Source organism: Urtica dioica, chromosome 11 (genome assembly GCF_054948205.1).
Source record: "Urtica dioica subsp. dioica isolate 48M chromosome 11, U.dioica_male_clone48M_v1_H2, whole genome shotgun sequence".
NCBI lineage: Eukaryota > Viridiplantae > Streptophyta > Magnoliopsida > Rosales > Urticaceae > Urtica > Urtica dioica.
The window spans coordinates 20,379,129-20,391,528 of NC_142766.1; the positions used below are offsets into that span (position 1 = coordinate 20,379,129).

The window sequence follows — 12,400 nt, forward strand, 5'->3', positions numbered from 1 at the left end:
AAAAACAACTCAAAATGCCATCCACCTAGGCTCCAGCTAAACATGAGCATTCTCCATAGTTGCTCTAAAGGGCTTCTCAATGATGTTATATAGGTTTTTCCACAAAGGATTTCATGTACACATTTTTATGATGCACAATCGCTAAATACATTTTTTTTTTAATCTTATTTGATCATATTTCACTTTTTTTTTTACTCATTATTCAAACAAAACACAAAAAAAATCAAACTTGAATGACCAAGCTGGATCTTTATGCACAAAACCATAGAGAGAGATACAATGACAAATGTACAAAAGGAGGGGTGAGAGAGAGGGGTGTTTGTTGGTTCCTTCTAGGCCTCGGAAAGGTCAGCATTGGTTGGGGCGGCGGCATCGGACGGCTGAGATTCGTGCTTTGCGGCGGCTTGAAGAACTCGGTTCTGAACATCGGTGGACGACGGAGATGTCGGGAGTCCGACGCGGTTCGTCTCCAACTTCCCGGCCGCCCATCCCAACGCCGAGCTTCCAACTCTCGCCGGAGTCAACAACAAACTGCCCACACACACACACACACACCTTCATTACTTGGACTACAAGGAATCCAACGACAATTAAGATTTTACTCACCCAACGTCTCTCTTGAAATCCTCGGCACCTTCGTACGAAGCCACGCGCCGAAAAACGGTCTGGACACATTCCAAATTACAAGTAAATATAACAAATAAGATGCCCAAGGAAACGAGTTGATGCAAAAGGGAAATAAAAGAAAAACAAGTTTACCTGACCCAACCCGATGACGCCAATGTATTGGAGCGTTGTTTCCCATTCTGATTGATACGGTTATATTTATATATACCATGATCAGTGAGTTAAAAAAAAAATCTAGTATTGAGAATATGTATACATACCCAGAAATGCATAGGATGCCGCAATCAAACCCTGCAAACGATATTGTCGATTTTATTAGCAAGATATTAATCTTGGAACATATCACAAGGGCTTGACTTGACGACACGAATCTTACTTACCGCACCAAGGCCAACAATTTGTAACGGAGAAGGCTTAATATCCTCGAGGATAGCTTCAGCTTCCTGAAGTATACAAGTTTCTTCAATGAGCACATCATCAAGTGAATTGCCAATAAATAAATAAAAAAAAACAGTAAAGAATTATAGCATAAGCTTAACCTCGTTGAGGATTGAAAAGGCTGTCTCTGCTTTAAGTTCCTTTATACGAAGACCTTCTTTGGCCCAAGACCGAAATCCACCTTGAACCAAGTACGGCTCCTGCTATTATTATTATTATTATTATACATACTCCCGAAATCAGAATTTGGGAATCGCCTATGAGCTAGAAACTGGCTCGGAAATGTCCGTTTGTGATAGAAAATAATTCTTGCATTCTAAGCAAACTTAGTTCTTATAGGACAAAATCATTTTGTTGTTTGAGCAATAACTCAACTCATGTTAGGAAAAGCAAAAAACTTGCCTTGACTCCAAGTTTCTTTAAGGAGCGTGCGATTCGTTTGGAGCGACTCCCATCGGCATCAAGGACTATGACCTTGGATCTGTCCTACAATTCCAACATCATAGTGGCATGACTATCATAATCATAATGAATGAATGCAAAAGAAAAGAAACAAGAAGTAAAAAAGGCGTCAATGATTGATAAGGTCAACCTGGGCGATCTTCAAGTTACGAATAAGAGCAGCGGTCATAGCATCCTCAAGCTCTCGTACATTCTTGAACTGAGATCCATTGTTAACTTCCGGCACGGTCACGCTTGTATAGCGATACCGAGCCGCTCTTCGAAGATCGGGTACGCCGTCTTTCTCTCTCAAAACCTCCACACAAAAGAAATCATTTGCGATTAAAAATGGGAGACCATTTTGTATTAAGACGCTTGAATAAGGTTGTGTACACATTGACATTAAACTCATTTCCACATAGTTACTTGCACAGGAAGTTAGTCTAACGGGTATAACAGCTTTTATGTTTAAACTGTTTTTATGAAAAATGTAAACGACAATATGACTAGTTTATAAAGTCGTGTCGTGTAGCTCGAGTGTGTGAGATTAAGAGGGTTAGAGAGCGATCAAGGGTAAAACACGAGTGAAAAGATTGAGGAAATTTCTTGAATTGGGTTATAAGATCAAGAACTTTGAGAGAGTGTGAGAATGATCGAAAGCTGCTTTATACTTTGAATGACCGTTGATCTTGAGTCGCTGCCGATAAGTGAAGCCACTAAACGTAGGTCTTGTTTTGTGTGTGCGTGCGTGTTCATTCGAGTATTGCAAATTCTGTGCATTGCGTGTAGTGCAAGTAATTGATGATAAGTTTCACGAGGTTACCTCGGGGCGGATATCAACGAGCAGAGTATTGTCCTTCCCAGACAAGATGTCGAGAGTCAATTCGGGAGATAGATCCCCGGCGTAGCCGCTGTACGTCGAAACCCAGTAGAAGACCCTGTACAAAATCTGAGAACAAATGTGAGTACAAGTAAAGAAATTGTTTATAGAGGGGAAAAAAAAGGAGAGTCGTACCATAAAGAAGCAGAGGTGGCAAGAAGAAGAAGGAAAGAAATGATTGGGTCATTGGGGTCTAAGCCCAGAGTGGCCTCTAGCCCCTGAATTCCGCCATAAACCTGCTTCCATTGACCACGTTTGGTTTTGATTAGGGCTGAAATTAGATCGGTTCGACACGGTTTTGGGCATTTTTCATATCCGAACCTGAATTTTCGGTTTTAAATATTTGGTTCAATAAGCGGTCCAACTTAATCCAAAACCGAAATTCAGCTATCCACTAATCCAATATGTAGTTTTCATACATGCTTTTCAAAATTTGGTTTAAATCGGGTTTAAAGAAACCAATCTTTGAATCTAGTTTTTAAATCCATACCTAGTTCTAAAATTATATCATGATCAAAATCCGAGTAAAAATGTGTGATACAATCGTGGTTAAATATCAGATATCCGATTTTACCAAAATAAAATATCGATATCCGGTCTAATCTTTTAAACTGGATTGGATTGTTTATCGAAATCCAAAGTACGCGGCACCGATTTTCAGGTATTTGGTCCTTTTGATCGGTGCAGTTATCTATTTGATCCGAATTTCGGTTTATTTTGTAAAACCCTAAGTTTGACTATTGCATTTAAAGGACGCGGAGACACGGCCAAAAAAAAAGCATACCTTGCGGAGGGCGATTCCGGTGGGGCCTAGAGCCGAATCCAGAGCGTCTCTGATCTCCGGCGGAAGAGACTGCTTGGCGGTTTCCAGAGAATGGAGAGCCAAAGAAGCTCCGTTTACGATTAATTCCTCGGCTCCCACGATCGTACGCTTCAAGACTCCGACGCCGAACAGAGCCGCTTCGCCGGCCGTGTCCTTGACTGCGTTTCCGGCCGATTCGCCGGTCCGATCGACGAGCGAGCTGATCGTATCCGCGGAGGTCTTGACAGCGTTTTGGGCTTGAATTAGTGATTGATCGAAAGAAGCGGTGAGGGAGGAAAGGAAGTGGTCAACGCTTGACTTGAAGTCGGGGAGTGAGGGAGGGTTGAACTGGATTTTGTTGGTCAACGGCGGCGACGCCGAGAGTGAGACGGGACGCACGGCGGTGATCATCGGAGAAGAAGAAGAAGCGGCGGGAGTGGGAGTGACGGAGCAGAGGGGCAACATCGTCATTGTCGTCATCGCCCAAAGGAAAATGAAATCATCAAATAAGAGGATTGGATTTGGAATTTGGATTACATTATCACCTATCTATCTCTTCTTCCTCTCTTCTCTTCTTCTTCGCCTCTCGTTTTTTCCTTTGTGGGGCCCAACTTATTCATTTCTTTGTACGCAAATGCAAGTGTTTTATGTTATTACTTATTTTTACATTGCCCTCGGTCAAAATAAAAAATAAAACTAGTCTCCGACTCCGAGTAATAAAAGAATAAAAAAAAAAAAAAAAAAAAAAAAAAGTCTCCGAGTGACTGACACAGACACAGCGCTGCTGGCAATCCAACGTGTATTAATGCCTCTCTTGTCCCCTCACGCTCTCTCTCTCTCTCTCTCTGTAGCTTTCCTATTTTTCTTTTATTCACTCTTTCCCAGACTCCTAAACAACTCAATTTAATACCCCACTTCTAAAAACTTTCCAACTTGGCTTTTTTTTTTCCCTCGTCTTCTACGCTCACACACTATATAACATTACCATAATACTTGAACTTTAATTATTCTCATATATGAAATTTACTCCAAGTTGTTCCTTTTTCTTTTCTTTTTTTTTTACAGAGATTGAATCTCGATACAATAATAAGAAGAATATGAATATGTACACGTACAGTACATTTAACGCAAATTCCAGGCTATAAATTCCTATTTTTTTTATTCGAGCCAGCTGTGCAAATACCACCACAACCAAAAAGGCCAAAACTGTTCTACCACATGTACATGCACACACTGAGAGACATACTTCTGTATACATTTGTCTATATATATTTTATATTAAAAAAAATGATGATGATTACGTTGCATAGGACCACCGCATATCCAGCCAACCGCAGACTGCCAGCTCAGCACTGGGCTCGCGTGTCCACACACAAACCCCCTCACTAAATGACTGCTCAGATGGTCCCACAATTAAATTCTTTCAAGAACCCCAGCTGTCATCCACCGCAGCACTGAAAGTCCACGTGGCGACGAGTCATTGGATCTCATCCCTTGATCGCAGAAAAGACCGGTCCAGCTTTTCAGCCAGCGATGACAAGACCTGCCACGTGGCGTCACCTCGGTGGACCCGGGAATGGAATAGTAGGGCCCGCCTGACCGCCGGGTCAGCGAGGTTTCGTTGTATCCTCGTCAGATTCGTCGCTGCCACGTGTTCTAGTACAGATCCTAGCCGTGAAACGTCCCTCTCCGCGACCGTGATGGAAATCTCCGGCCATCGTATCGCCGCCGAGAATGGAAGCTTAATGTCGTCGGCGATGATCACCGGAACGCAGCCGAGTGCGACGGACTCAACCAACCTGGGGCTCCATGGGGCCCACCCGAGAGGACATAGACAGAATACCGACCGTACGATCTCCGATTGATAACCGGCGAACCTGTGACGCCGGAGATAGAACCTGTTGTCGTTTCCGAACCTTTTTAAAATCGCCGTCCGTACTTTCCTGAGGACCAAAAACGAAAATAATAAATACTTTAGTGCTGTTTTCAGCAGAAATCTAGAGAATAAATTTTATAAGACGTTTTAGCATAGATAGTGCTGAACGTTTACGATATTTTCAATTTTGGTCCTAACTTATTTTTTTGTGGCATTTTTATTTTTCCGGAAAGAATATCAATTAAAATTTCAGTGAAACAAAACTAATCATCTAAAATTATAAATGATTTAAATTTTATTACTCTTAAAGTCAAAATTACTACATGAGCAAGAGGTATTAATTCGTAAGTATATATTTTAAGTTGTTTATAATACATTGAATTTATAATATGTTTTTTTCCTTCCGAAAAATTATCCTCTCTCCATTAAAAAAAAAATAAAAAAATTATCTTATAACTACAAATTCAATATTTTAGACCAAAGTGCTCCACACGATGAAGGACCAAAATGTCACGATTGTAAAAATTTTGATTAAAAAACTAATAATAATATTAACATACTTGCTGTAGAATTGGCCACTGACGTTCTTGGGGTGGACTTCCATTTTACCCCGAAAGAAAGCGAAAATATCTCGCCGGCCGTTCGCCGGAGCCGCCTGAAGCGTCTTCTCTACGCTCTCCGGCGAAATATACGGCGGTATCACTACATGCTCAACGTCTTGGCACGGGTGTTTCCCTTTAACCCCAAAAGTCTGCAAAACTATTGACCTCCTCAATAACCCAACTATTCCGTCTTTGACCGCCACGTTTTCCTACGCAACAGAAACCGAGCCACAATCAAATAAATAATGATAAAGTTTCAAACTTTATGCTTTTTCTCGTTGTTCGTTAATCGTTACCATGGTGTGAAAGCAAGCCCCGAAATCGTGGGATGCGACGAAGACGTGGTCGGCGCCGAGGGATCGATTCCAGAACGGGAATTTGTCGGAGACGATTTCCACGGCGGAGGAGAGCAGCGACCGAGCGTGTCCGATCGCCGGAAAGCCGTTGACCTTGCTGAAGTTGCACGAGACGTAGACGGGGACGAAGAAGAAGTCCGCTTCGTACGGGTCAAACGTCCGTACATCGCTGGTCAACAGAGCTCTGTGGATCGCGACCTCGGAAGCGAAGAGGTGATTCGAACACCGTTCGTTGGCGAGCCAATCGGCGTTGAACTTTGGCGGTAAGTCGTAGATGTATATCTTCAAGTTCTTCAGCGAGTCTGAAACTAAAACCCAGAAGAAAAAAAAAAGATTGTTGATCGAATTTGAACCGGTCAAAGTCAAACAAAAAAAGAGTCGACTCTGTCTAACCTTGTTGGTGGTGGTGATGGGGTTGAGAAGAGACGTCGATGAGTGCTCTCGAGGGTATAACAATGGAGGGTTTTGGGTGAGAGGTAAATGGCTTATAATTATTAATATTATCATTATTACTATTCTTGTCTGTTTTGGAGTGGGTTGTGATGAAATAGGGGCTGAAGAAATAGAGGGTGAGAGAGAGCCAGAGAAGCCATTTGTAGTACTTGAAGAAAAAGCTCTTATTACTTCCATGGCTTTTGCTGTGAAGGAACTTCATTTTGATATAGAAACCTCTTCTGCTCTTTGAGGGCTGTGCTCTCTTTATCGCCTCCATTATTATTATTATTATTAGCTATTTCTGTATCTCTCATTTGAATCTTATCCGACAATGATACAAGAAGAGAGAGGCTCGGAGAGAGAGAGAGAGTGGTTAGAGAAGGGCTTTCGGTTTTTGGTGAGGGAAGAGAAGTGGGAACCAAGGAACACAGAGAAATATGTGAGAAATGGGATTGTGAAAAGGGTTTGTTGGGGTTTCGTTTTTTTGCACCAAATATTTGTGTAGCGTTGTGTGAATGTGAATAGATAGAATAGAATGGAACAATAACATAAAACCAGAAATGGTAAGAGGGGTTGATGATATATTGATAAACATCAAAGATTGGCAGGTTGGCCCAAACATTTTTTATTTCAATTTTTTATTTATTGTTTTTTGGGTTCAACGAATGATTAGTTTTTGTGGTCACATGATTTCGGTTCATTCAGAGTTTCTTGGTTAAAAAGGGAAGGGAAAAACGAAGGGTTTTAGTGAGAGATGAAATACTTCGGGAAGTGTTTCTACTTTTATTTAGAGGAATAATTCCGAAAATATTAAACTAACATAATTACCCTTTAGGAGATTTGGGTGTAAATGAGTGTAGTGAATTAAAGTAAAGCTGTGTGCTTTAAGATTATTTTATCTGATAAGTTGGTAGTTTAAAAATCTATTTTAAGGGCAAACGTCTTTATCTTCGTTTGTACTTGTAAGTTGTAATAGTGGAACTGTGAAAGACAGCAGGATATAATATATAGATGTAAGATGATATTGATCGTAGATCTCTTAAAATCAACGGTTGACATCTTTTTTACTTTTTCAGTGCTAGTATTTATTGAGGATTGAATAATTAAAGATTGGTGTACATTTTATTTTTCCTTGGTTATGAAGGGAAACAAAGTGTGGGATAAAAGTTAGTTTAAAGTTTTGCATTTGGCTTCTCAAATTTGATTATTTTGAAAATCAGTCCTGTATATCTCAGGGCTGGGCCAAGGTATATTGAGATTTTAGACGAAAGTTGTATAAAGACTGTTTCTTGATTTTTTTATCTCGTATATTACTTGTTTTTAGTTAAGTAATATTTATTTATCCTATTAGAATATGTTTATATATATAAACCATATTATAAATGTATAATCATACAAGGAGACAAAATTATCAAATAGTCTACAATATTAATTATAGTTAACCCGAAAAATACCGATACTAGTTAACTCAATTTTCCAGGTTTATATATCTACGTCTTTTTGTTTGTTATATCATACAGGGGATTGTAAATAATCATATTTTATTTCCGAGCGAAAAAAAAAAAAAAAAAAACTAATCATATCTTATTGAGCATATAATTCGAGACACTTAAAGGTACGTGACTAATTTGAAAAATATCAGAATTCATGGGCTATTTCAAAAGATTTTATCATAGAAAGTTATGATAAAGCTATTATGCACTGAAAAGTGGAAGGGCAGAACCCATAACACATGACGATTTTATAAAAGGAAAAAAAAAAATCAGTGTAAGAATTGGACGTTTCATAAAGGTCCTTTAAAGCAAGTCAATAATGTTGAATAAAGTCGTATGGGTGAATTGAAGTAGAAAAAACTGTGGGGAATTTTTTTTTTTTTTTTTTTTTGCCCTTTTCTGAATGATCGGAGTTTAATTCATGTATTTCAATTTTTTTTACATTATATTACTTTGACAATCTAAAATTTAAAACCCTTTAAAAAAAAGGGGGGATCGATGGTTATTGCACTAATCAAATACTCCTCTGAAAAACAATTATTGAAGTCATGACTCATGAGTTTGAGTTGGTCCACGTTAAGACTGCGTGTAAAGTATTTAAAGGCTTAAGGAGTTATATATAGTAAGATAAAAAAAAATAAAAAAAAAATAAAAAATATATATGATTTTAAATATCTTAATTACGAGCAGCAAAGACTAGTTTCCACATATTTACTTCACAAGAATTCAAATGATTAACGAAAGAGTCATATCAATTGGTGAAGCCTATTTGTCATTATATTGAAGTTTAGGGTCTTATTTTGTTAAGACTTCGACCTATTAAACTTGATTATTTGCAACTTGTTATTTAATAAAAACTATCCAATTCACTCAAGAGAAATCAACGCTTATAAACCATTATTAAATAACATTTATTAATATGTTTAGCAATTTTTTTATTTTGATTGTACTGATTTTATCATTATATTTAAAATTTAACTATTTATTTTCCTTATTTTACACTTTCATTGCAAGTTTGAATCATAGTTATATGTTTTTCCTATATACTTTTGATTGTTTTTATATTCATATACAAATCCAGATGTCTTTTCTTCCATTGTTTCCAATTGCGTAATCTTTTAATAAATGAAACAACTCTCATAGATATTTTATTATGGAAGATACAAGAGAGAAACACGTAACTTAATGATATCGAAAGACTCGCGACATTCTTCCACTAATTTTTTTTTAGAAATAAAATCTGCATATATATAATAATGTATCGGTGAAGAATACAGATCGACTCTATCAATAGTAAAATATCCATCAATCAAATAAATTAATTGCATATGAAAAAAATAAAAATAAGTAAAAAAATTATGGAAGATTCAAAGTGGTCTACCCATAATTATATAACCATCTTACTAAAGATAGGGGGGAAAAAAAAGCTTAGATACATATGATAAATTAGACACAAACTCGATACAAAAAAATTTCGTCTCACTGAAGTATGGACTTCCATCTTGTGCATCTAATTACACAAAGTGGATAGAAAATCTTCTCCAAAGCCCGTGAAAAGCGAATACGTAGAACCACATTTGCTTTTTTTAAATAAAATTTTTATTGAAATTATCAAACCCGTCGTGACAAACCATGTGAAAATTCAAATGACAGTTTCAATGCCGATGCAATTCAAAAAACGTGGGAGAGAAACATCGATATCTACATGTAGAAGTTTGGCTAAGGCGGTTTCCAATATATCATTTTTTTGGTCAAATGGAAATTACATACGGTTTAAGTATTAACCATTATAGGTTGCCACTATTAACCAATTTATCTGTAATCTTTATACATTAACAAGGTTTCAGCTTGCCTCACTAATATTGTTTTAGGATTCAAGAACATATATAAAAGAATTTTTTTTTTCTTTTCTTTTGCCAATTTTTAAAGAAAATTAGGTTATGTTTCGCAGCAGGCAAGTGCTGGAAAAAGAAATTTGAATATGTTTTTGTTTTATGAAGAAATAATATAAAAAGTTCAAGGACCTCTTTTAAAATTATCTAAAAATACAAGGCCTAGAAATAGTAGGCACTGACTAATTATATAATATTGGAATATTTCAAGCGCCTTCTAAATCATAACAATATGTCATTAGATGATTATTCAAGCTTCTAATCCGAAATGCATTGATTGCGATTTGATTTGGCAATTTGCGTCGACAGCCACAAAAGCATTATCAGCATGGTATTGATTGATTTTACTTATTAGTTATCTCTTTATCGATATACATTGCATATACAACTTTGTATATATATAAATAAGGTTGGTTGCGTTATTCATACGCAAATATAATTTTGCATTCAATTACATGTTATAAGCTTTTACGTGTGGTTTCAGTATTGAGAATGCTTGGTGGAGTTTATGAATTATTAGAAAACATTATGGAAAAGAGGAATCTCATATTCCTGTGTTTGCTTTCTAATATTGGGGCTAACCTAGTCAGCACTGCTTTATATGTAATGGAATTATTTTATATTTAATAATACTAAAAAAAGTATAATGTTATACTCAATAAAAAGATGACATGAGAACCATATCGTACGTTTTGTATAAGCATTATACTAATACTGACATATCATTTATGCAAAGATACAATCACTTGTGGACGAATCGCAAATATTATACGTTTATCGCATAGAACTCGATTTGCTTAAGTAAACCGTATCATTCACATTATATATACAAAAACATTTAAACATTATGTGTATAAATTATAAAACCGGGATCCGACATACTTGAATATTATTCATATCATAGTATTTTCGTTTAAATATATTTGTATTGTATTATAATGGACAATATAATCTTTTAGGGTTTTATTTATATATTGTTACGTCGTATAATTTATCTTAAATCTTATTTTCAATGGAGATTGATCATATTTATTTATTTTGTGTTATTATTGTTTATCATATTGAAATTAATTTTTATACCACAAATTCTAATTAGAATCATATAAAATATTTTTAAGAATGTGATAATTATATTTGTAATAAAATAATGGAAATTATAATAGTTTTGGGATATGTTCTAGTATTAATGAAATTATTTTAATATTATAATATACTCGTATTATTATACAGTTTGTTAATAGTGAAATTCTTTTTTGTTTTTGAATAAACGGATTTTCCATTAATATTGGGTAAAAAACTCATCAATACAGGAGAATAACACTTTAGTACATGGAACACCAAGACCTAAGTCGAAGTGAATCTAACACTAAGATCCGGTAAAAGTACGATACGTGCATACTTCCGACAACGGGAAGAATTACAAGCACTAATAGAGCACACAAGAGGCTCGTTCAAAAATCCAAAGATTGGCGGTGGAAAAATCCAACCAACCTCGGTCCGATGACCACGAAAAAGATGGCTCTTCAACCTGCATAGATCAAAACCTAACAGGAAATCCACTGCGGGAACGGAGACTACGGCTAATCCGGCTCCAAAACAAGTCAAAAAAACCAAACCACAACAATTAAAAGACAGGTTCACTACAATACCCGAAAAAACAACAGAAAAAATAACTGAAATAAACATAAAACAAACACCCAAAAACTGAGAACTCATCCTCACCCAGCGCTCCAACCACGCCCAAGAAACCAGCCTCACTGCCGCCGACTTTGGGGGGAAGATGCCGGGTAAAAAACTCACCCACGAGGGCCCGATCTTCGCCGAATAAATCCCGACTCCGAGGATGACGAACCACGCCGAGGCAAAGCCGCCGAAACCGAGGAGAGAGAACTGAGCTCCCACCAACTCCGTGGGAGGAGGACGGCGCCGGGATAAAATTTCTACCGAGGTCGCTCTCCGCCGTAGCCGGGACCGGTACCGAGAAGAGAAGCCGACGAGTGGAAAGAATTTCGGATGGTTTTTTTTGGAAAAAATAGGGCTAAAAAATGAAAACGGGAAGGAGAAAGACCACCAGCGTCGTCTCCTCCAGCGATGCCTCCCCCCCGGGCCGGAGCCACACCGGGCGCCCAGATCCCAGGAGGGAGAAGAGCAGCGGCGGCTAGGGTTTTTGTCTTCCCTGCTTATGGGCTTTCGAGAGAGAGAGAGAGAAAAGCGTTAATAGTGAAATTCTATATTTATATTTTCACTATTTAATTCCAATGTAATGGAATGAAAAAAAAAAAAGATTAAAGAGCATTCAACGCTTCTCTATACACATATTTCTCAAAACGTGCAAATCTTGGCATTTAGGGAACAAAAATCCAACATAAAGTTGGTTCATTTATCTAGAATTTGGTTTTTAGTGTCTAGAGAAAACGGAAAGAGTAGTACCAGGCAGTCTTTATGAGGAGATTTATATAAAGTTTGTGGTGCATAGCCTTTGTTGTCTGAAAAATCTTCGAAATCATTGATGAACCACGTGAACATTGCATGACCGTGGAGAAGGATAACATTGGAGT

The 12,400-nt window shown here is 37.3% G+C and overlaps 2 protein-coding genes across 2 annotated transcripts; both read right to left on the minus strand.

Moving 5' to 3' along the window:
- Positions 1-59: 59 nt before the first annotated feature.
- On the minus strand, positions 60-3,851 carry LOC149382169 (Rhodanese/Cell cycle control phosphatase superfamily protein). The gene is made up of 11 exons (XM_089601685.1): positions 3,171-3,851; positions 2,522-2,622; positions 2,330-2,444; positions 1,658-1,822; positions 1,468-1,551; positions 1,167-1,265; positions 1,008-1,070; positions 888-918; positions 760-806; positions 607-665; positions 60-531 (listed from the first exon to the last, which is right to left on the minus strand). Exons 1-11 carry the CDS (start codon positions 3,666-3,668, stop codon positions 333-335), a joined length of 1,461 nt encoding a protein of 486 aa, XP_089457811.1. The 5' UTR covers positions 3,669-3,851; the 3' UTR covers positions 60-332.
- A 469-nt stretch (positions 3,852-4,320) lies between these two features.
- On the minus strand, positions 4,321-7,047 carry FRA8 (Exostosin family protein). Its single transcript, XM_089630459.1, has 4 exons — positions 6,416-7,047; positions 5,963-6,330; positions 5,625-5,875; positions 4,321-5,131 (listed from the first exon to the last, which is right to left on the minus strand). Exons 1-4 carry the CDS (start codon positions 6,732-6,734, stop codon positions 4,666-4,668), a joined length of 1,404 nt encoding a protein of 467 aa, XP_089486585.1. The 5' UTR covers positions 6,735-7,047; the 3' UTR covers positions 4,321-4,665.
- Between the last annotated feature and the right edge of the window lie 5,353 nt (positions 7,048-12,400).

Coding starts and splice junctions, on each gene's coding strand:
- FRA8 (XM_089630459.1), bottom strand. CDS start 6,734: ATGGAGGCGATAAAGAGAGCACAGCCCTCAAAGAGCAGAAGAGGTTTC. Junction 6,331..6,415: donor CCATCACCACCACCAACAAG/GTTAGACAGAGT, acceptor TCTGGGTTTTAG/TTTCAGACTCGCTGAAGAAC. Junction 5,876..5,962: donor GGGCTTGCTTTCACACCATG/GTAACGATTAAC, acceptor TCTGTTGCGTAG/GAAAACGTGGCGGTCAAAGA.
- LOC149382169 (XM_089601685.1), bottom strand. CDS start 3,668: ATGACGACAATGACGATGTTGCCCCTCTGCTCCGTCACTCCCACTCCC. Junction 1,552..1,657: donor GTAACTTGAAGATCGCCCAG/GTTGACCTTATC, acceptor TTGGAATTGTAG/GACAGATCCAAGGTCATAGT. Junction 919..1,007: donor AAATTGTTGGCCTTGGTGCG/GTAAGTAAGATT, acceptor TATCGTTTGCAG/GGTTTGATTGCGGCATCCTA.